The 25,764-nt window shown below is 37.3% G+C and overlaps 1 protein-coding gene across 8 annotated transcripts in view; it reads left to right on the top strand.

Moving 5' to 3' along the window:
* nptx2a (neuronal pentraxin 2a) overlaps positions 1 to 24,842 on the top strand; it is a 34,330-nt gene extending 9,488 nt beyond the window's left edge. For 2 of the 8 annotated variants that reach the window (XM_087242727.1, XM_087242724.1), the window contains exons 3-6: positions 1,978 to 2,222; positions 10,596 to 10,775; positions 19,437 to 19,698; positions 24,763 to 24,842. In XM_087242727.1, the coding sequence (XP_087098853.1) occupies positions 1,978 to 2,222; positions 10,596 to 10,775; positions 19,437 to 19,664 (653 nt within the window). In that variant the 3' untranslated portion in view covers positions 19,665 to 19,698; positions 24,763 to 24,842. 8 annotated transcript variants of the gene reach the window in all.
* The last annotated feature ends 922 nt before the right edge of the window (positions 24,843 to 25,764 follow it).

Raw genomic sequence — 25,764 nt, 5'->3', positions numbered from 1 at the left:
GGAATTCATGCTAGACTCATGCTATAAACAAACCACAGACACAGGGACAAACTTTAAAGCCTTTACTGGTGACTGCAGGGATTTTAATCATTATTTTAGCCAACTTTTACAAACTAAATAAACTACTTCCAACAGGCTTTCTCAAGCCACCATAAAGTTTGTCCTCAAACTTTTAATATCTAGTTTTCTGTTAAGCTGCTTCTTGCCATGACATGTTCACACCTACAATTGAAAGCAGAAGTGTACATACACTCTAAAAAAAGGAACAGAACCATTTTAAAAAATTGTCTGGTGGTAAATTACACTAAACGTTTACTATTTTAGGTCTGTTAGGATTACCTAAATGATTTATATTTGCTAAATGTCAGAATAATGAGAGATTTTTTTTGAGAATTTCTAGACAGTCAGAAGTTTACACACATTTCCTTCGTATTTTTTTAGCTTTGCTTTTAAACTGTATAACTTTGGTCAAATGTTTTGTGTCTCCTTTCACAAGCTTCTCAATAGTTTGCAAGAATATTGGCCCATTCCTCCTGACAGAATTGGTGTAACTGAGTCAGATTTGTAGGCTGTCTTACTCGCACAAGCTTTTTCAACTTTGCCCACACATTCTCTATAGGATTGACATCAGGGCTTCGTGATGGCCACTCCAAAACATTCCCTCTATCGTCCTTAAAGCACATTTAAACTCATTTGGCAGTATGCTTAGGGTTGTGGTCTGTTTGCAAGACCCATTTGTGGCCAAGTTTTAATTTCCTGGCTGATGTCTTGAGATGTTGCTTCAGTATTTCTCCATAGTGTTCTTTGCTTATGATGCCATCTATGCTGTGAAGTGGACCAGTCCCTCTTGCAGCAAAACAGCCCCACAACATGATGCTGCCGCCCCCATACTGCACAGTTGGGATGGTGTTCTAGGCTTGTGCACTTTCCCCTTTGTCCTCCAAATGTAACACCGCTCATTATGGCCAAACAGTTCAATCTTAGCTCCATCAGAGCACAGGACATGTCTCCAAACATTAGTCTTTTCCCAGTGTCATTCAGCTAATGGTAATCTGGCTTTGTTGTTGATTCTGGCTTGTTGACTTTCCCATGTTGTCACAGAAGGAAGCAGTGTGTTTGAGCTTTTCCTTCAACACTATTCTACAGTTGTGCCTCACATTAACCTAAATGTTGTCAATTAGCCAATCAGAAACTTCCAAAACCTTGACATCATCATCTGAGCTTTTTCAGAGGCAGAATAATCTTATTGTGTGTAAACTTGACCTTCAAGAAGAGTTATAACAATTTCTCAAACAATCTCTCTCGTTATATTGCTGTTAAGCAGAACAGAAACACATTTGATCATCCCTAATAAAATAAAATAGCATCCCTAATAAAAAGTTAAAATAAATTTTAAAAACACACAAATCATTGACTACACTTTCTACAAGGTCATCACTGAGACCTTGAGCACATGGCCAGTGCTGAACACGGCACCAGGGGAAAATGCGTTATGCTTCACTGCCTAGAGTTCACTATAGGGCTGTTTTTGAGGCAGATTTCATCCACTGTGGCAATTCCAGCTAGTAGGAGAACGTCTGCATGTAAACGAACTTGCTATTTGCAATCATTTGTTTGCCTTCATCGCTCCTTTTGGCCTTTTTAGATGTGGGATTTACGCAGGCCCCATCTGTTAGCATTGGGCGGACACATCGTCCTGCTGAATTCAGATTTCAGGCCACGTTTGCGAACGATTAACGAATGATAACCGCCCATGCATCATCAGCACCCACATCATTATTTCACCTTACACAGCCCCTGCATGTCACTCCATATCAGCGCAATTACACCAGTCGGTACGGATCGCTCATTTCATTAACCCAACCCGAAAGCAAAACCCCAAGTCAATTAGCTGAATCACATCAAATTAGCGCCATCTCAGGTCAGCATTTTCTGCATCTTCCTGCCCTTCAATGCAAATCGTTCTCTGTTTTAAAGGTAACAGCGCGTTCAAGTCTCCAGAGGACTTTAAAGTGGCTCTGCCTCTGCGCACCAACTACCTGTACGGACGCATCAAGAAGAGTCTGCCGGAGATGTACGCCTTCACCGTCTGCATGTGGCTCAAGTCCAGCGCCAGTCCTGGAATCGGGACCCCGTTCTCATACGGCGTGCCCGGACAAGCCAATGAGATTGTGCTGATCGAGTGGGGAAACAGTCCAATGGAGCTCCTTGTCAATGATAAGGTGAGCTGAGATTGATTCCGTTTGCTGGGCATTGGAGATATGTGCCCAGAGCTACATCTTTGAGAACAGCAAAATATGTGCCCAGGGCTACGCCATTTCACATATCCAAAACTAGAATCTTCTCTGTAATCATAATTATATTAAATGTCAGTTTATATTTTAATTAAAAATATATCAATCATGTTTCTAACCAGCAAAGCACTTTTAATGGTAGCTGACAGAAGATTTTGGCTAGAATAAAAGCAGTTTTTAATATTTTAAAGCCATTTTAAGGTCAATATTAATAGCCCCCTTAAGCAATATTAGTTTTGGATTGTCAATTAACCAGTGTGTGGTGCTTTGTGTGTGCTTGTTTTATATTTCCCCTACATATTAATTTGCATATAGAAATTTGCAGACTGTGGTCTTTTCTTCTGTTTCTTATTTAGTTTAGTTTCAGGATTTGACAGAGAATTCATTTTAATTTATACAAGCTATTGCTAAAAATAAATAAGAATAAATATGAAATAAATATAAAACAATAAATATATAATTATCTAAAATATAAATATAATAATACATATTAAATAATGAATATTCAATAAAAACTGATATAAAATAAATATAATACAATCTAAAACATAATAATAATGCAAAATAATGAATATTAAATAAATATAAAATAATGAATATTTTAAAAATAAGTATTAAATATTGAATATTAAATAAATATAAAATAATCTAAAATATAAATATAATTTTAAAATATATATAACTATCCGGGAAAATTTCCAGAACGAATTTACTAGTAGATTCATAAAAGCGCTGTTCACACAGGCGAGGGCGTTACGGATTTTTTCCTGAAAGGACCATTCACACATCCATTCCAAAATACCGGTAAATTCTGACATCATGAACCAGAGATGACCTCTAAACGGCTGCGCTTGTATTTGTAAACATATGACTACATTACAATATGTTATCTATCTATCTATCTATCTATCTATCTATCTATCTATCTATCTATCTATCTATCTATCTATCTATCTATCTATCTATCTATCTATCTATCTATCTATCTATCTATCTATCTATCTATCGTTCTGTCTGTCTGTCTATCTATCTATCTATCTATCTATCTATCTATCTATCTATCTATCTATCTATCTATCTATCTATCTATCTATCTATCTATCTATATCTATCTATCTATCTATCTATCTATCGTTCTGTCTGTCTATCTATCTATCTATCTATCTATCTATCTATCTATCTATCTATCTATCTATCTATCTATCATCTATCTATCTATCTTTCTGTCTATCGTTCTGTCTGTCTGTCTGTCTGTCTGTCTGTCTGTCTGTCTGTCTGTCTATCTATCTATCTATCTATCTATCTATCTATCTATCTATCTATCTATCTTTCTGTCTATCGTTCTGTCTGTCTGTCTGTCTGTCTGTCTGTCTGTCTGTCTGTCTGTCTGTCTGTCTGTCTGTCTATCTATCTATCTATCTATCTATCTATCTATCTATCTATCTATCTATCTATCTTTCTGTCTATCGTTCTGTCTGTCTGTCTGTCTGTCTATCTATCTATCTATCTATCTATCTATCTATCTATCTATCTATCTATCTATCTATCTATCTATCTATCTATCTATCTATATATATATATATCTGTCTATCGTTCTGTCTGTCTGTCTGTATGTCTGTCTATCTATATATATATATATATATATATATATATATATATATATATATATATATATATATATATATATATATCGTTCTGTCTGTCTGTATGTATATATATATATATATATATATATATATATATATATATATATATATATATATATATATATATATATATATATATATATATATCTATCTATCTATCTATCTATCTATCGTTCTGTCTGTCTGTCTATCTATCTATCTATCTATCTATCTATCTATCTATCTATCTATCTATCTATCTATCTATCTATCTATCTATCTATCTATCTATCTATCTATCTATCTATCTATCTATCTATCTATCTATCTATCTGTCTGTCTGTCCGGTCTGTCTGTCCGGTCTGTCTGTCCGGTCTGTCTGTCTGTCCTTACCTACTGCTCACCTTTTCTTCACAAAATATGTAAATTAAGTCATTTCTACACACAGTCCGCACTTTTTAACCCATACATCATAAAAAATCGAGTTATCGTGTAAAGATGCACAATGCAGAAACCCCAAGGCTAAAACAAACCAGATCACTCTGTTACAGTTAACATTGTAAAGCATTTCCCAGATGCATGAGGCTCTTTGAAATGAGACTCTCGCAATTAGATTGTTTTGTAGGACTTGCGACAAACTCATTTCTCTCCCTCAACATCTCCGAGTGCTTTCCCGGCCATAGAGCAACACACAAGAGAAACATGAAAAGGTTTTCACATGCACTTTTAATAAAAACGAATGTAAGATGATTAGCTTTCAGAGGCTGTTGTTGCACAAGACCCTTGATGATATCAAAGTCTAGCATTAAAGCACACATAAATGAATTAAATATGTCCTCCGTGGTTCTAAATCAAGACTATGAAACCGAGCTGCTTTTCTTTGGGGAAAATTAGCTTCCAATATTTCATCCGTAAATGAGGTTAGCATGTCTCGGTAACCATGGATATGGCGTATATCTCTGGATCATTGTGGAGGTATCGCCGTGTGTGTGTGTATGTGTGTGTGTGTGTGTGTGTGTAACCTGAGGGTCTTGAGAGAGCCAGAAAGTGAATCTGCCTTGCAAAAAAATCCCATGATACCTCACTCAGGAAGTGTCAGTTTGGCATCTTGCTTATTGAGAGAGGCATCTTGTCTGCCAGGACTGCACCACATGCATTATACATGTACAGTGTTTGTGTGCGCATACACATGTGTGTGTGTGTGTGTCTAGACGTCAAGCCGGAAAGAACAGGAGAGTAAGAGATGCTGCCATGCTGAATCTGATTACCTGTCAGAGTGTCTTCAGTGCTTTTTTCTCACTCCACTAAATCTCATCTCATACCCCAGTGCTTCATTACTTGTGTCTGAATGTTGCGTGTTTTTGTACTTTTTGCATACCGCTCCACTTAAATGCATTAACAGCCTGGTCTCGAGGTGCTGTAGCTGTCAAACTCAATGTAAGTCTCGGCTTAGAGATTAAATATATAAATATTTGAAGCGCCGGAAACGACTTTATAGAGAGGAGTTCGTGTTGTGATGATTCCTTGAGACATTCTTTCAAACCGAGCAGCTTTCTGTCGGCGAGCATAGTGAAATCAGCCAAATCTTTGTGAAATTAATAAATATATCATAAATATTTGGGAGGTTTATCACCCTCATAAAAGGAGATTCATGTTGAAATTGCACACAGCATTTTTATTCATTTATTCATTTTCTTTTCGGCTTAGTTCCTTTATTAATCTGGGGTCGCCACAGCGGAACGTTCTCGAACCAGCGACCTTCTTGCTGTAAAGCGATTGTTCCACCCACTGCGCCACCGAGCTGCCATTTTGACCTTCATTCATTCATTCATTTTCTTTTTAGCTTAGTCCCTTTATTAATCTGGGGTCGCCACAGCGGAATCAACCGCCAACTTATCCAGCATATGTTTTTTTACGCGGCGGATGCCCTTCCAATATCCACTGCGCCACCATGCTGCCATTTTGACCATCTTCCTATTTTTAATCTGAAACTTTCTGCAAAATTTCAGCAACATCTAGCAGGCAAAACCGTTTGTGCAGCAAATCAAGTTAAAGTTCAAGCCCAGTTCAAACAGAGCAGGTTTTTGTTGGTCATCAAGGTAAATCTGCATCATATTATTACATGGTGAAATATGATCAAGGAGATTTTTCATTCTTAAGCCCCATTTACACAGGGCGTCAGCGTCAACGCTTCCCATTGACTTTGAATGGGTGACGTCAGCCGTTGCCGAACTGCATTGTGGATCCGTCGGCGCCGCTTCAGAGGCGTTGCCCGTTGCAGAAGGACTAGCTCAACTTTTTAAGCGCCGACTGAAGCATCAGGCAATCAGATCACTGTATGCAAATACACCAGCTAGACAGTGGCCTAATGCTGACTGAATTTCATTGGCTGACGCTTCTATGACGATTGCTTCAGCCCCAACTTCAGACACGCCTTCAGTCAAGCGTTGACGCTGAAGCCCCGTGTGAATGGGGCGTTATACCCAGGGCTTAATTTGTGCCGGAACATTCCAGATCCAGCACCTCTGAAGTCTGATCCTCATTTTACCGATCCCCCTCCTCAACCGCCCTCCTTCCCTGTCCACTATTCACTTTCACTTTTTTCTGCGACTCCCCAACTATCTTCACTTTCGTCCGCAACACCCCCCGCCCAGCTCACTTTCGTCCGCGACACCCCCATACCTGTCAACATTGGGAACATAATAGGGGACCCCCCCCCCCCCTTAAAAAAATATCCTCAAATTACTAAATGTGTTCATTTGGAGCTGTTTTATTGTAAATAAACAATTAAATGGTCAGTATTATGTTTTAAAATTATTGTTATTGTGTTATTTAAAGAGCAGTGGTCACCAAACTTGTTCCTGGAGGGCCAATGTCCTGCAGGTTTTAACTCCAACCCTAATCAAACACACCTGAACAAGCCAATTAAGCTCTTACTAGGTATACTTGAAACACCCAGGCAGGTGTGTTGAGGCAAGTTGGAGCTAAACCCTGCAGGGACACCGGCCCTCCAGAACCGTGATTGGTGACCCCTGTTAAAGAGCAACGAATGAGCCTCTCATTTATTAAGATTTTTTTTACTACATTAAATAAGAGGCGTCACTTTAAAAATGCACTCATCTAACATTATAATGAAAAGTGTTCGACTGCTTTCCTAACTTTTTATGCTCATTTAAGACTAAATTAGTTGTGTTTGGAAAAAAACCCACCGAGATCGACATCCTTATATGTTATTATTATTAATTATGTGTGTATGTCTGTTTAAACACACACCCAAAAGCCAGACTTTCTCTCCGCTTCAAATCGCGTGTACAGAATCCGTTTGGAAAACAGCGTCTGCTTATCACTATGGAGCGCGTCAGCTGACAGTCACGCACTGCTGTATGACTGTTTTGAGGATTGTATAGGATGGGCGACGGCACCTGTGAAGGAAATGGAATCGCGCCGTTTTTAATATTTGTTTATAAGTGTTTTCATTCCTAAACAAAGCGAAAGCACAGAAGTCTCGCGTTTTAGAGCAAGGGGCGACCCCTGGTGGTTCGGCGGTATGGGTTGCGTATAGGGAGGCTCGGCTGTTCAGAGAACAAAATACGGGAGAAATACGGGAAAATACCTTTACGGGATGATAGCGGGATAGAACGGTAAAATACGGGAGAATCCCGGGAAAAACGGGAGGGTTGACAGGTATGGACACCCCCCGCCCAGCTCACTTTCGTCCGCGACACCCCTTTGCCATCAACCGCACCAACCGCCCCCACCACCCCAATTTTATGTGCGACACCTCTCCATCCTCGGATAACATGCCGGATCCATTACCCCGATCTGTTCCGGGAACTCGCAATTCACAAATTAAGCACTGCTTATACCATATCCTACATGTGACACTGCGACTTGATAAAATTAATATTTTTCATGTTGAATGCAAAGTTTTTGTCCTAACCATGAACCACCTAAAAAGGATCTTAAACATGTAAAGTAGAAAAAATTGAAAAATACATATCTATGTTTCTGCGACATCGTGGCAGAAGTACAGCTACCATGACGATGATCACCTCAGGTACTGATCAATATTCATTAAACACACACACACACGACCAAACTGAGCATTTGTTGTGCATTTGTTGATGTGTGTGCTTGTGTAGGCGTTCAAACCCAAGTATAATTTGAGCCTTATGCTTGTCAGTTTTAGTAAATCCCTTACCTCACTATTCATATTGATGGTTAAAGGTGCGGTCACATTAATATCCTGGCCCAGACTCAAGATGCGGTAGCTGTCAAACTCAATGTGTGTCTGACTTGGGGATTAAATATTTTAAGCGTCAGATACAACTTTATAGAGGAGAGTTTATGTTATGATGATTCATGGAGACACTCTCCATCCTGCATATCTACATCCCATCACAGACATTTTGTCAATTACTTTCCCTCCACTTGTTCCAAACCGGTTTGAGTTTCGTTGAACAAAAAAGACAATGTTTTGAAGAATGTCGACTTAAAGAGCCACTATTTTGCATTATAAAAGGTCATATTTTGGTTTTAGGGGTCTCTAACAACATGCTGATTTGCGTGAAGGTCAAAAAACACTGTCATTGTCTTATAATATGCATTTATTTTTACCCAATTATCCCAGCGACTCTAATATGATTAGTTCAGCGATTCATTTGTTCCCAAACCTCTCCTTGGCGCGATGAGATGGTTAATTAACATTCATCACATGATCACTAGTAAGATGTGTCATTTGTCCCTTTCACACAGTGATACAGGTAAATATCCAGTATATTCAAAAAAGCGCTGTTCACACAGGCGAGGACGTTACAGAATTTTTCCCGAAAAGAGCATTCACACATCCATCGCAAAATGCTGGTAAATTATGACATCATTAACCAGAAATGTGCTCTAAACGCCTGCGCTTGTGTTTGTAAACATTTGACTACATTACAAACTCTTCGGATGGATCAGTATTGAGTACAACTCTAATGAAAACATAGAGAAACACTTTCGCATGTCGAGATGTTCATGATATGTGTGTGTGCTGGCGCTATGGGCGCTTACGGGCACACGCAAAGCTTGTAGGTAAACAAACAACGGATTATCATAAACATTTTATCGATAATTATTTACACAGTTAGCATTAAGAAGGAACATAGAAACGTTATCTGACTAACATCTAGCAGCCAAAGGTGTCTGGAAAAATATTCAAAGGCTTTTATTCTCATAAACCGCGCCCACGTGAATGCGTCTGACTGTTCTGATTGGCTAAAGCAGGCGTCTCACGTCAGCACGTTCTAGACGTGGACGCGCTTATTACGGCAATCTTCCTTCTGCATTCACACAGCGCAGCATTCCGGCAAATTACCGGTAATGTTACAACTTCTCTTTCCGGAAAATAGCCAGAACGAATTTACCGGTATTTTCAAAAAGAGCCTGTTCACACATACAGACCTTTCCGGAAAATTGCCGGCAATTTTCCGGAAAGGTCTGTATGTGTGAAAGGGGCTATTATTTGTAACTTTAGATGTCATGGTTTCTAAAACAAAATCTGTCAGTTTTATCTTCATTCTCATCTTCAGCGCTTTACAGTTTTTCACGGTAGTAGCTCTCCCTGTCATCCCAAGCAAGAAGGCATTGACTGAGTGATTGACAGCTGATATGTCAGTGCTAGAGCAGTGGGCCAATCCGCTTGTTAAGTGTGACGTCACGCGAAGCGGCTTCCGGGTCCAAGCGCTCTATTCATAAGAATGGGGAGACTCATGAAATGGTAAAAATAAACGCTTACAAATCGATTGAATACTTTCGAAAATCAAGATGGCAGTATATATATCCAGCCTAATATCCGATGGCCAGAAAGTGATTAATTTTTTATAAATTGTAAAATTTTTGTTTGGTATTTGTTATGCAGCAAGCCCAGAGATTGTTGTGTACACTGTGACTTTATGTAAAATTAACTTTAATGTGTGATAGGAATAAAACGTGATCATAAACGAATGATTTCTCCACTCAAATGAATGGCGGCTTGGACCCGGAAACAGTTTCACATACGTCACAAACACGTCACCACTTAACAAGCGGATAAGAAGAACTCGAAGGCGGGGCAAGCATTACAGACTTGGCTTTGTTTACTGCAGCAAGTTGACATGACAACAGTTTTAAACCATTCCTGAGCGCTGCGTTTTGCGCTTCAAGTGCAGAGATGCATTGTGCGTGAATGTCTCCCAAATCCGTGCATGTGGTGAACGTTTTGCAGTAAAAACTGGTCGCACACAACAATTTTTTGCACTCGCACAAATGCTTTCAAATATATTTTGAGGTCGCATAGGTAAAATTTCGGGCGCATATGTGACCAAAATGCTCGCAGTTTCGAGCCCTGATTAGTGAGCCAACTCTTATCCTCTAGATGAGCATCGTTTCTTAAGGGTTCTGCAGTTTATTTAACAGAATGTCTACAAAGTATGTACTGTAAACTCACAGACTGGTCACATGCATAAAGCATGTTCACTTGCCTCATTTAAAATATAAATATGTTTACAGATGCTTCAATATAATGCTAACATACACCTCCTATATGAATTTATGTTTGAGTTATTACTGCAAATGTCACGTCTATAACGCTGCAATTGCTCTTGAAATACAGTTTCCACAGTCGTAACCTCCAGCGCTTTCCTTTTGTGTGCCACAGGTGGCTCAGCTTCCTCTCTCGGTGAGTGACGGCCGCTGGCATCACATCTGCATCACCTGGACCACCAGAGACGGCTTCTGGGAGGCTTATCAGGACGGAGAGCGGCTGGGCACCGGAGAAAACCTGGCCCCCTGGCACCCAATTAAACCTGGCGGAGTCATTATCCTGGGCCAAGAGCAGGTGAGCGCACAAGACGTGAAATAGCGGATCCCTCAAGGGGAAGGCAAAGTGCACAGATGATAATAAGCCTTCACACGCGATGATGAGAAGACGTCACCTCTCAGCAGCTCACAGACTTCTTTTTTTATTGCATTCCCTGTGAGAGTCAGGCACAATGTACAATCGAGCACACACCATCGACAAAGAGGCACACATTTACGAAGTTTATACTCATGTTGAAGACGAATGGGTTGGCTTAGTGGTTAGCACTGTGGCCTCAGAGCAAGAGGGTCACTGGTTCGAGTCCCAACTGAGTCAGTTGGCATTTCCGTGTGGAGTTTGCATGTTCTCCCCGTGTTGGCGTGAGTTTTCTCCGGGTGCTCCGGTTGCCCCCACAAGTCCAAACACATGCGCTATAGGGGAATCGATGAGCTAAATTGGCCGCAGTGTATGATTTTGTGTGTATGGGTGTTTCCCAGTACTGGGTTGCGGCTGGAAGGGCATCTGCTGCGTAAAACATATGCTGGAATATAAAATCAAAAAGCCTAGTGTTCACAATGTTTAATATTGAGAAGACATTTCTTCAAATTAGACGTAAATGACTTAAAAGATGCACATTCTCTGACAGATTGTGGTATTAAATTCCACTGACTCGCCCACGCTGTGGAGTTTAACAATAGAGTGCATTCACTGTGCTCACCGGCACAATCTGTGACCTAAATAACACAAAGTGATAGAATAATAGCTCTTGTCTGGGTCAGGTTTTATTTACCTTTATTTATGCAGGGCTTTGCATTATATTGATTGATTTGAGGAAGCTTCAGGTTAATTGACAGGAGGTTTTGCTTGATTTTGATGGTCCTCCAGCAGGCACAGGACAGGACGTCATGGTTTTGCCAAGTACAATGCGATCCTTGATTAACATCTATGTTGATCTTGGAACATCATTTTTGTTGGACATCCATATCTATTCCCTACCCCTAAACCCAACCATAATTTAAAAATATTCGCAAATATTAGCTGGAAAACAATCTAAATGTAAGCCTTAACTTAACATAAACGTATCCCTCAATTCTGATTGGCTGATTGGAATGTTGTTCCAGTATTAACACAGATGTTAATTCAGGAATATGTCCTACTTGGTGAAATCAGGTTGGTGCACAGGATGTCAACATGACGTCAGATTGACGTTGTACCCTAATATTATGGGACTTTGCATTTTGGGTGGAAGTGAAAACTTGGTTGACGTTGGATATTTGGCACTTTTTAACGCAACCAAAAAACAGTCAAATATCAAAGTCTAATGACAATACAGCTTGATGTTGTGTGGACGTTACCACTATGACGTCTATCAGACGTTGGACTTTGGTTGCCATACCTGATAAATAAATGTTATTATCTGACGTCAATATTACATTGGTTTAAGATGTTGGCTCGACGTTGGATTTTGGTCACTTTCCAACACAACCAAAAATCAACGTCATTCGACGTTGTTATTGAACATCAAAATAACGTTAAAATTAAACGTCATTTGATGTTGTTATTAAACGTTAAAATAACGTTAAAATTGAACGTCATTTGACATTGTTATTGAACGTTAAAATAATGTTAAAATTGAACGTCATTTGACACTGTTATTCAACGTTAAAATAACGTTAAAATTGAACATCATTTGACATTCTTATTGAATGTTAAAATAATGTTAAAATTGAATGTCATTTGACATAGTTATTAAACGTTAAAATAATGTTAAAATTGAACGTCATTTGACATTGTCATTGAACGTTAAAATAACGGTAAAAGTTGATGTTAAAATAACGTTAAAATTGAGCGTCATTTGACATTGTTATTGAACGTTAAAATAACATTAAAATTGAACATCATTTGACATTCTTATTGAATGTTAAAATAACGTTAAAATTGAATGTCATTTGACATAGTTATTGAACGTTAAAATAATGTTAAAATTGAACGTCATTTGACATTGTCATTGAACGTTAAAATAACGGTAAAAGTTGATGTTAAAATAACGTTAAAATTGAGCGTCATTTGACATTGTTATTGAACGTTAAAATAACATTAAAATTAAACGTCGTTTGACATTGTTATTGAACGTTAAAATAACATTAAAATTAAACGTCGTTTGACATTGTTATTGAATATTAAAATAACGTTGCCCTTAGACGCTGGCTAGATTTTGAATTTTGGTCACCTGTAATCACGACCTAAATCTAATCTAGTATTAACATCTTATGATGGCGTGTACCAGCCGGGCCTATTTTGATTTTCTTTTGACGCTGAGTATATACATTTAAAGAGAAAATTGGTAGTAATACTGTGGAGCCTTAATTATTTTTCAGTTGTTTCCGAAGTGATGTTTAACGTGCAAGGACACTTTTTCATGGTATTTCCTATTATATCTTTACCTTGTTTCTTTTAGTTTGGCTGAAATAAAGGGGTTTTTATGCTAAGGTCAATATTATTAGCCTTCTTAAGAAAAAATATATTTTATATATTAAATATATTTTAAATTGAATAATAGCTACAGAACAAACTACTGTTGTCCAATGATTGCCTGATTAACCCAATCAAACTAACCTCAAATTGCACTTTAAGCTGAATACTAGTTACTTAAGTGGAGCAATATTTACACAATTCTTTGACTAAAATGTTGCTAGTATTAATATATTCTAAAAAAGTATAACAGCCTGCAGGTCTTATTTGGAGGAATATTGTTAGCAATGATATTATAGTTTGGCATTTTCTAATCATTTAGTTTTTTAATTATGATTATTATTGTTCTGCTATGAATTTCAGTTTAGTTTTAGTTCAGTAAACTTGCGTATGATAATCAACAGAGCGAACTCAGCAAACCTACGCCGCACAACATCACAGAATTAATCAAACTCAGTAGTTATTCTTTTACTGCTTTTGGCAGCGCATACAAGGTATGCATTTTAATCAGATCCCTAAGGATTGAGCTCGCGTCCTTGGCAAACCGCTCTCGTACTCCACCAGTTAAACTACACACTCAAAAAAAAAAAAGCAGCTATTTTGAATAAATTCTTTTCCTCTGCGATAATGAAAATAGTCACACTATTGCCAAAGCTTCAGGCAAATATACACCCAAATAACAGCAGCAGACTGTGTATTAAAGCAAATTGACAGGATTTACTCCATGCATTAAAGGCATTTTTTAATCTCTCCTTGCAAATGGAATTCAGGTTTTTTTATCATCTGTCACCGTCACTACTGAAGAAAATAAAAAATAAATCCTCCAGTTTAAAAAAAAAGGTGTTTCACACTGCAGGCGGTTTAAAACCTCGTTCAGTTTTCTTATTTTTTTATATCTCAAACACATATTCACGTCAATAGTGTCACAAAAACAGTCTGAAAAGGCTCTAAACTTGCTTTATGCTCTCATTCACGACTGTATTTATAACCCTGAATGGTAAGGTTAGAGATAAATAATCACAATCGTTCCAAATTAGGTCAAATCCATTTGCTTTTCCAAAAGCATTGAGAGTGATATTTGGCTTTTTTTTTTTTAGAGTGCAGGATTAGTCAGTGAAGGAATTGGCTTTAAATGGATATTAATAAATACTGAGAGTTTCCTTCAAATGTCTGCATCATTGTTTTATGAATATACATGTCAATAGCACAATAGCACAGATATTCATGTCAATAGCACAGAAAATCAGTCAGAAAAGGCTCTAAACATGCTTTATGCTCTCATTCACGACACCCTGAATGGCAAGGTTAGAGATTAATAATCACAATCGTCCCAAATTAGGTCAAATCCAATTGCTTTTTCAATAGTGTTTGGTTTTAGAGTGATATTTGTTTTGGTTTTTTTTAGAGTGCAGGATCAGTCAGTAAAGGAATTGGCTTTAAATGGATATTAACAAAGTCTGAGTTTCATTCAAATGTTTGTATCGTTATCTGAAACACATTTTCATGTCAATAGCACCAAAAAACAGTCCAAAAAGGCTCTGAACTTGCTTTATGCTCTCATTCACGACTGTATTTATAACCCTGAATGGCAAGGTTAGAGATTAATAATCATAATTGTCCCAAATAAAGTCAAATCCAATTGCTTTTCATGTAGCATTTGGTTTTAGAGTGATATTTGGGTTTTTTTTTCATTTCTGACACCCTGAATGCTCGGGTTACAGTTTAATAATCGTAATCGTCCTAATTTAGGTCAAATCCAATTGCTTTTCCAATAGTTTTAACTCTGCGTTTGGTTTTAGAATAGCACTTGGGGTTTTTTTAGAGTGCAGGATCAGTCAGTAAAGGAATTGGCTTTAAATGGATATTAACAAAGTCTGAGTTTCATTCAAATGTCTGCATCGTTATCTGAAACACATTTTCATGTCAATAGCACCAAAAAACAGTCCAAAAAGGCTCTGAACTTGCTTTATGCTCTCATTCACGACTGTATTTATAACCCTGAATGGCAAGGTTAGAGATTAATATTCATAATCGTCCCAAATAAAGTCAAATCCAATTGCTTTTCCAATAGTTTTAACCCAGTGTTTGGTTTTAGAGTAACACTTGGGGGTTTTTTAGAGTGCAGGATCAGTCAGTGAAGGAATTGGCTTTAAAAGGATATTAATAAATACTGAGAGTTTCCTTCAAATGTCTGCATCATTGATTTAAACAGATATTCATGTCAATAGCACACAAAATCAGTCCGGAAAGGCTCTAAACATGCTTTATGCTCTCATTCACGACACCCTGAACGGTAAGGTTAGAGATTAATAATCACAATCATTCGAAATTAGGTCAAATCCAATTGCTTTTCAATAGCATTTGGTTTTAGAGTGATATTTGCTTTTGTTTGTTTGTTTGTTTTTTTAGAGAGTGCAGGATCAGCCAGTGAAGGAATTGGCTTTGATTGGATATTAACAAAGACTGAGTTTCATTCGAATGTCTGCATCGTTATCTGAAACACATTTTCATGTCAATAGCACCAAAAAACAGTCCGAAAAATATCTGAACTTGCTTTATGCTCTCATTTCTGACACCCTGAATGCTCGGGTTACAGTTTAATAATCATAATCGTCCCAAATTAGGTCAAATCCAATTGCTTTTCCAATAGTTTTAACCCAGTGTTTGGTCTTAGAGTAACACTTGGGGTTTTTTTCTCTGAACTTGCTTTATGCTCTCATTCACGACTGTATTTATAACCCTGAAAGGCAAGGTTAGAGATTAATAATCACAATCGTCCCAAATTAGGTCAAATCCAATTGCTTTTCAATAGCGTTTGGTTTTAGAGTGATATTTGGGTTATTTTTAGAGTTCAGAATCAGTCAGTGAAGGAATTGGCTTTAAAAAGATATTAATAAAGACTGAGAGTTTCCTTCAAATGTCTGCATCATTATTATAAACGTATATAAATGTCAATAGCACCGTGAAAACAGTTAGAAAAGGGTCTGAACTTTATGAGGGTTCTCATAAAGGGTTCTTGAGCTACATGCTCTCATTCACATCTATTATAACCCTGAATGTTGTTACAGATTAATAATCATAATCATCCCAAATTAGGTCAAATCCAATTGCTTTTCCAATAGCGTTTGGTTTTAGAGGATCAGTCAGTGAAGGCATTGGCTTTAAATGGATAGTAATTAATAAAAACTGCGAGTTTTCTTTAAATGTCTGTATCATTGCACTCAATGTGCTATTATTCAGCAGCCTGCAGTTTATCTTCCTTCGGCTTCATTTCCATGAAGGGGATTTGAGTCTGGTCTCCTGTGGGTTTCCTTCAGTTTGCATTAGAGGAACAGTTCGCCGTGGTCTGGATCACAGATTTACGAAACACTCACAGGCAAAAAGTGCAATGCTATACATATATCCACCAGCCAACATGCTGTAATACTACATAAACTTAAACATTTGGTAACACTTTACAATAAGGTTCATTAGTTAATGCATTTACTAACATGAACTAATCATGAACAGCACATGTACAGCATTTATTAATCATAGTTCAACATTTACTAATGCATAATTAAGTCCATGCTTGTTGACATCAGTTAATGCACCATGAGTCAACATGAACTAACAATGAACTACTGTATTTTCATTAACTAACGTTAACTAATATGAACAAATACAGTAGTAGATGTGTTGTTCATTGTTTGTTCATGTTAGTGAATGCATTAATTAACATTACCTAATGAACCTTATTGTAAAGTGTGACCACTTATTCTTCTTCTGTCTTCTTCTTCTTCTTCTGAGACTAATTTCTATATGCATCTCCTCCTAGACCATTCATACTACAACCACCAAACTAACTCCAAACCTTCACACTGCTCTGATTCGGGTTGCTATATCTTTTCCAGCTGATCTCGACTTATGGTTTTCAGAAAACTTACTGGAAAAATTCGGAGAAGTCCCATTGACTTAACATTGGACCGAACTTTATGACTTCACAACTTTGCGCCAGACTGTCCTACAGCAGGCCGCACACCAGAAGCGCCGCACGGCGGCGCTCCGCGCAGCGCCACACAGCACCATGCATTTTAGAATTCTAAACAGGTTTCTATCTGGATACACACACTGGCGCCGCATGTCGGCGGCGCCCGGCCACGGCTCAGGACGCAGTTCATTTTTCAGCCGCGCCACAGAGCGCCATCTGATTAGTTTCATGTTAAATATCATTCGAATGTGCGCGTCTGGTGTGTGATACTTTAATCTGTCATGTGCGCGCCGTGTCGCGGCGCCGAGCGGCGCTTCTGGTGTGCGACCTGCTCTAGGATTGGGCTCATTTACCTCAGAGTACCAATTTGCCAATCACTGATGACCTTCCAACTTACTAGCCACACCCTAGCAACCACTTATGGCACCTGAGCATCTGTCCCGTAGACTTCTGTTATAAAAAAAAAACTGACATTGACTTTACATTCGACATACTATCAACATCCATACTAGAAACATCGTGACAAACATACTAATCATACTAGCAACATGCTAATTCATACTGTTAACATATTAGCAACATGCTAATGCATACTATAAACATGCTAGCAACATGCTAATTCATACTATAAACATACTAGCAACATGCTAATTTATACTATAACCAAACTAGCAACATGCTAATTTATACTATAAACATACTAGCAAAATGCTAATTTACACTAAAAACAAACTAGCAACATGCTAACTTATACTATAAACATAATAGCAACATGCTAATTCATACTATAAACATACTAGCAACATGCTAATTTATACTATAACCAAACTAGCAACATGCTAATTTATACTATAAACATACTAGCAAAATGCTAATTTACACTAAAAACAAACTAGCAACATGCTAACTTATACTATAAACATAATAGCAACATGCTAATTCATACTATAAACATACTAGCAACATGCTAACTTATACTATAAACATAATAGCAACATGCTAATTCATACTATAAACATACTAGCAGCATGCTAATTTATACTATAAACATGCTAGCAACATGCTAATTCATGCTATAAATATGCTAGCAACATGTTAATTCATACTATAAACATGCTAGCAAAATGTTAATTCATACTATAAACATGCTAGCAACATGCTAATTCATACTATAAACATGCTAGCAACTTGCAAATTTATACTATAAACATACTAGCAACATACTAATTCATACTATAAATTTACTAACAACATGCTGAATCATACTATAAACATGCTAGCATCATGCTAATTTATACTAAATTCATGTGAACAACATGCTATATTATTCTAGAAACATGTTAGCGACATGCTACTTCACAGTAGAACCATGCTAACAACATGTTAATTTATGCTAGAAACATGGCAATTTATGTTAGCAACTGCCTAGAAAACACCCTAACAACCACTTAGAACACCCTAGCAACCACCAACAACACCTTAGCAAGAATCTAGAACACCTTAGCAAACGCCTGGCAACACCTTAGCAAACATTTATCAACCAATCAGAACACCTTAGCAACCACCTAGCAATGCCTTAGCAACCACTTAGAACACCTTAGCAACCACCTAGAACACCCCAACAACACTCAAGAACCACTCAGAACACCATAGAAACCACCTATCAAGACCTTAGCAACCACTGAATACACCCTAGCAACATCTTAGCAACCGCCTAGCAACGCCTTAGCAATAACTCAGAACACCATAGCAACCACCTAGCAACCACTCAGAACATCCTAGCAACCACCTATAAACATCTTAGCAACCACCTAGCAACAACTTAGCAAGCACCTGGCAACTGTTTCAAACTTCTTTAAACTACTTTAATTATTTAAACTTTGAAACTACTTCAAACTTTCTGAATAGGTCACCTAATCTGGGTTCTGATGTCAACCTGATTTTCATTTACAAACAAAATGCAACGTCCCACAATGCTGGGGTACGTCAATCTGACGTCATGTTGACATCCAGTGCCTGCTGGGTGATCTACTCGATTGTGTACTAGATACTAGTTCCTGGAGGAGCACCAGCACTGCATGTTTCAGATGTCTCCAGTGTCTGTCCCCCATTACAGCTCTTTCAGTCTCTGCTAATGAATCTGGTGTGTTTAGTTAGAGAGACATGGTAAATGTGCAGAGTTGGTGGTCCTCCAGGAACGTGGTTGAGAAACTGGATGGCGTATTATTTCAGTGACGCGTGCTGTCGTTTCTCCACAGGACATCGTAGGCGGCAGGTTTGATGCCACTCAAGCTTTCGTAGGAGAGTTAAGCCACTTCAACATGTGGGACCGAGTCCTGCGTCCCATAGACATCTCCGCTATGGCCAACTGCTCCGCCTACATGCCTGGCAACGTGGTGCCGTGGGTCGACGCCAACGTCGAGGTGTTCGGCGGCGCCACAAAAGCAGCGCTGGAGATTTGCGAAGAGCGGCTCTTTGATTCCTAAAGGACACGTTTTTGAAGAGCTCGCATTATCTGAGGTAACCCACGTCCTGGGGTCTGATCCGGGAAAACCGAAACAAACACGTTTACATGATTCCTCTCACACACAAACACTCACACACACACACACAATGGATTATTTTGATCTTCTTACGTTCGTTTGCAGAGACTCCAGCCTGAGTGGTAGCTAAAAGGACTGCGATTACTTAATGAAATAAAGGAAAGTCGAGGTCAGAGTGTCTGTGACTCCGTCTGAAGTCAAACTTTCTTATTTTCGATGTTATATACGCTTCTCTCTGTGCCGCGTCCTTCACAAACTTCACGAGCTCGTGGGTATTTTAAGAACTGCTGTAAAAGATTTGTATTGATTTATTTTTTCTGCTGTTCTCGCTTTTGTCATGTCGTGTACAGGCCGATGCCCTTCAAACCGCCGGAGAGAAAAGAATATGAAAATGCACAAAATTAAAGGAGCAAAAACATGAGAGACATCATCGCTTTTGTCTGTGATTGTCGGATTTTAAAACCTTCTGTATTGTGGTTATTCGTGAGCGGACGTCCGGAAAACTTAACGTAGCAAAGCTGCCAAGGACTGAGCTCTCAGAAATCCTCACGGGACGCTTCACCTCATTTGATTTCATTCACTTTATGAATGTCAGATTTTGAGAGGTGTGTTTGAAATGATTTGACACGGCGTTATGAGATTAACTTGACGGGGAATGTGTGTCATAACGTTTTATTAAAATATGCGTGTGTGTGTGTTGTGTGTGTGTGTGTGTGTCAGGGGGTTTTAAATCACCCCTTGCACAAAGCGCTGGAATAAAATGGGACTATTTTTTGCTGGGGATGAAACGGAAATATTGATGGCCGCTAATGAGGATGACAGCGCGTGTGCTTGTTTAAAGCGCAGCGTCAGGAGTGTTTGATTTATCTGACAGTTTGATGCTACAAACAGGGTGAATCTCATGAAAGTTGTCAAAAACATGCGCAGGTCATATTCCCCCTCGAAAACAAAGTGAAGAAATTGAATCAGCTTTTGAAATGAGGCCCTGTTATTTGCATTGTAACATTATTTTCATGACTCTTATTATAAGCAGATTTGCTTTTGCTTCTCATTAGCATATTGCAGAACTTCATATATATTTAATTTTTATTGTGAAGCGTTAAGGTTAGTATTTATTTGTGCCTTTGCTGCTTTTTTATATTCCTTACAAATCAGTTTGAAGGTTCCACTGGTGTTTTTATTTTTCTGCACAGTTTTCATAATTTCTGATAATAATTAATAAAAATCCATTCGTTCTGCATTTTTAGTAATTATGATCCCGGTGATTTGTATTTTAAAATAAAGGCACATTTTTTAAGTGAGAAATAAAGCCTCGCCAAAGAGTGAAATTCTATCAACAGTGTTTACTTATTAATTGATTTTTTTGTTTGTTTGATTCATTGTTTTTTTCATTTGTTTGTTCATTTATTTATTTATTTGTTTGGTTGATTGATTTGGTGTTTGTTTTATTCATTAACTTATTTATTTATTTGTTTGATTGTTTTTGTCATTTTTGTTTGTTCATTTATTTGTTTGACTGATTGATTGATTGTTTTGTTTTTTGTTTGTTTGTTTATGTGATTGATTGTTAATTTGTTTTTGTCATTTGTTTGTTCATTTATTTATTTATTTATTTGCTTATTTATTTGATTGTTTTTATGTTCATTTGTTCATTCATTCATTCGTTTGTTTATTTGTTTGCTTGTTTTGTCATTTGTTCATTCATTTATTTGTTTGTTCATTTATTCATTTGTTGTATTCATTTGTTTATTTGTTTGATTGTTTTTGTCATTTTTGTTTGTTCATTTATTTGTTTGTTCATTTATTTGTTTGACTGATTGATTGTTTTGTTTTTGTTTGTTTTGTTCATTATTTAGTTTGTTTGTTTATGTGATTGATTTTTTTTCATTTGTTTGTTCATTTATTTATTTGTTCATTTGTTTGTTTGTTTTTTTGATTGATTGTTTGTTTGTTTTTGTCATTTGTTTGTTTATTTATTTGTTCATTTATTTGTTTGATTGATTGTTTTGTACTTTCGTTCATTCATTTGTTTTATTGTTTTTTGTCATTTGTTGTTAATTTATGTTTATTTGTTTGATTAATTGTTTTGTTGAATTGTTCACTTATTTATTTGTTTGTTTGTTTTTTGTCAGTTGTTAATTTGTTTGTTTGATTGTTTTGTTTTGTTTGTTTTGTTCATTTGTTTATTTTATTGATTGATTGTGTTTTGTTTTGTTCATTCCTTTATTTATTTGGTTGTTTATTTGTTTGCTTGCTTGTTCATTTGTTTGTTAATTTGTTTCTTTAATCAATTATTATTGGGCATAAATATTATGGGGCGAAGCAGTGGCGCAGTAGGTAGTGCTGTCGCCTCACAGCAAGAAGGTTGCTGTTTCGAGCCTCGGCTCAGTTGGCATTTCTGTGTGGAGTTTGCATGTTCTCCCTGCGTTCGCGTGGGTTTCCTCCGGGTACTCCGGTTTCCCCCACAGTCCAAACACATGCGGTACAGGTGAATTGGGTAGGCTAAATTGTCCGTAGTGTGAGAATGTGTGTGTGGATGTTTCCCAGAGATGGGTTGCAGCTGGAAGGGCATCCACTGCATAAAAACTTGCTGCATAAGTTGGCGGTTCACTCCGCTGTGGTGACCCTGGATTAATAAAGGGACTAAGCCAACAAGAAAATGAATGAATGAATGAATATTATGGTTTAATGGGTTTTAGATGTGACTATTTTTGTACGCAGTGTAAAGCAGACCTCTGAAAGAAAATGATGAAAATATAGTGAAATATTCTTAACTTTTTTGTCTAAATGTGTACTGTTTGTGCAAACAAAACAAACTTTAAAGACAACAATCACACAAGGACACACAAAGGTTAAAATAATTTCACAGTGATTCTCTTCTGTTTAAAACAGTATTACAGCAAAACATCGCAGATGAGAAATAGGCTTATAATCCTAAAATAATGTCACAAACCGTAAATAAAATCTCCTTTGATCTGGAGACGTTTTCATGAGATTCACCTTCACTGCTTTTATTTGTGCTTGATCTATTTAGACGACGACTTCTTCAAAACCGTATATTTGTGTTAAAGTAGAGCAGTGCAATATATATACAGGACACTTTATGTAAATGTGCCCGTCGGCATCGCCTCTCCGTGTGGTCACGGTTTAAATGCACCTCTCGCTGTGTTACACGGATGTTTTCATTTCATCTTTCAGCTTGTTGTGCACAAAAGGCCAGATCAAAGTGTGTGAATTCACTGTGGTGCGGTGCTCTTTCACAATACACACACTAATAATGCATTAGTGCGTTTCCCTTGTCGACACGTGTTTGTATCTGGGCTACAAGAGCTTCTCTGCTCTACTGATGAAATGCACTGGAACAATGTCTAACACACCTTTCTTTCGTTTGAATGTAATCTACTGCTATTCTGTGTCAGAAATGTACCTATAGAGGGACAAAAATGTGCATTTTGCTCTGTCATGCTGCCTTCAGGTCCTTTTGATATGGGAAATAACACAATGTCCTGATGACCTATGGGAGTTTTCTTAGAGTGTGCATTATTGAACTGTGTTAGAATACGTAATGGGAAGTATTGAGGCGTTTGGATGGCGAATTTCACAAGATGTGAGATGTGCATCAATATTTATTCCAGTCCAGGCTCATTGGAAATACGTAAAATACGTTTCTCCAGGTGTGTTTTGTTGCACGTTTCAGTTAAATTAAATTGTTAATGGAATTCCCATCAAGCGCTGATTGTCACCAGTAACCACGATGAGCTGAATGTCATCTAATTTAGCCAAGTCAGTTTATTTATAAACAACATTCATTTATTTGTTTGACTGATTGATTTGTTTTTTGTTTGTTTTGTTAATTTGTTAATTTGTTTGTTTATGTGATTGATTATTGATTTGTTTTGTAATTTGTTTGTTCATTTATTTATTTATTTATATTTTTGTTTATTTGATTATTTTATGTTCATTTCTTCATTCATTCGTTCGTTTGTTTATTTATTTGCTTTTTTATTCATTCATTTGTTTGTTTGATTGTCTTTGTCATTTTTGTTTTTTCATTTATTTATTTGTTTATTTATTTGTTTGACTGATTGTTTTGTTCATTATTTTGTTTGTTTGTTTATGTGATTGACTTTTTTTTCATTTGTTTGTTTATTTTTTTATTTTTGTTTATTTATTTGATTGATTGATTGATTGTTTTTTTGTTCATTCGTTGATTTATTTATTTGATTGTTTTTTGTCATTTGCTCTTCCTTTATTTGTTTGTTTGATTGGTTGTTTGTTTTTTGTCATTTGCTTTTTAAAAACAACAAGTGCTTACCAAAGTGCTGAACACACATAAACACCAGCTAAAACAAAGGACAAATACAAGAGACACATGACTAGGCCCACCCGGATTCTGCTCGCAGAATCCCGCAGATTTTTAGCCCATCATTAATTCTGTTTATTTACTTGAGTAAATGTGTGTGAATCTAAATTTATTTAGTTTTTTTAATTATTTACAGTGATATTATTGACTAATATGAAAATGTTCATCTGATTTATGTACAATGCAGTTTGTAAAGTAATATTTATTTACCAAATAAAGTGAATCTAATTAGATTTGCAATTTAAACATTAAATAAAAGTTAAAAAGGTGTTACTTTTCATTTCACTAATTAAGGTTTTAGCTATGATACTCCCAAAATAATTTCGCAGAAATCCACAGATTTTAACCAAAATTCTCCGCAGAGAAAGCAAAAAACATCCGCAGATTCCGTCTGGCCCTGCACGTGACTCTCATATAGACACAGAGAGAAGCATGTGTAGGAAAGGACTTGAAGGCAGCATTGGGCCAAAATGACAACTCGTTCATGAGCAGATGGGGTTTTGTTTTTCAGAATGTAACACGATGGTGTTTTTGTCCATAATGAATGGCCTTTTCTGAGCACCGATTGTGCTTTCTGGGTTTTCCGAGGATTCAGCCTCTAATGTATAAGAGTGTGAAATGGTGAGAGCAGGAAAAATGGCTTTAATGTGAAATCTCTCTCTCTTTCCTCGTATTCAGAGCAACGGAGTGTGTGTTGTTCAGCATGGAGGATCGGTTGAATGTCCTTCTTCACCCAAATAAATGATTTCTGAAAACCACACATCAGAGTTCGGGGAATATTTCAATCTGTTATTCGCCCTCTTCTGTGTCGTGAGTTCTGTATCGCATCACTCTGTCAATTGAATATCTTGAGAATGATCAATCTTTTATGCATTATCAACATTATATCCTTATTAAACCTCTAAAAAGTGTATCTTCCCACTAACGTGAACGAACCACTGACATTTGAAGACATGAAGAGGTGAGCTGAGCAGAGACAACAATACCTTCATAGACAAAAGAGCAGGTCAACATTGAATTATTATTTTCTCCTTCTTATAGTATTCGATTTATGACTTATTTGTCGTGTGATCAACCTTTCGGGCTAGCTGTAGATGTGTTTGGAAGCAATTCGGAACATTTTAATAATATTTCGGCAAATTGAACAGAATGAACGAAAAGATTTGAAAAAAGATTCGTTCATCACGATGAACGTGACTCAAAGATCCGAATCAGTAAAATGATCCGAACTTCTTCATCATTTTCTTGTCGGCTTAGTCCCTTTATTAATCCGGGGTCACCACAGCGGAATGAACCGCCAACTTATCCAGCACATTTTTACGCAGTTGATGCCCTTCCAGACGCAACCCATCTCTGGGAAACATTCACACACACATTCACACACACACTACAGACAATTTAGCCTACCCAATTCACCTGTACCGCATGTGTTTAGACTGTGGGGGAAACCAGAGCGAAGGCAGGGAGAACATGCAAACTCCACACAGAAACTCCAACACAGAACACAATACGACCTTCTTGCTGTAAGGCGACAGCACTACCTACTGCGCCACTGCCTCACCATGATCCGAACTTCCCATCACTAATCTACATCCACATGTACGACTACAACATAAAAAAAACACAAGACAGAAGCTAGAGGCAGCTGTAAAACAACATGCAATACTGTAGTCTGTATAC

The sequence above is a fragment of the Danio rerio genome, chromosome 3 (assembly GCF_052040795.2).
Source record: "Danio rerio strain M-AB ecotype USA chromosome 3, GRCz13ab, whole genome shotgun sequence".
Taxonomy (NCBI): domain Eukaryota; kingdom Metazoa; phylum Chordata; class Actinopteri; order Cypriniformes; family Danionidae; genus Danio; species Danio rerio.
The sequence above is the reverse complement of the archived record's forward strand: the minus strand, read 5'-3'. Positions and strand labels throughout refer to the sequence as shown.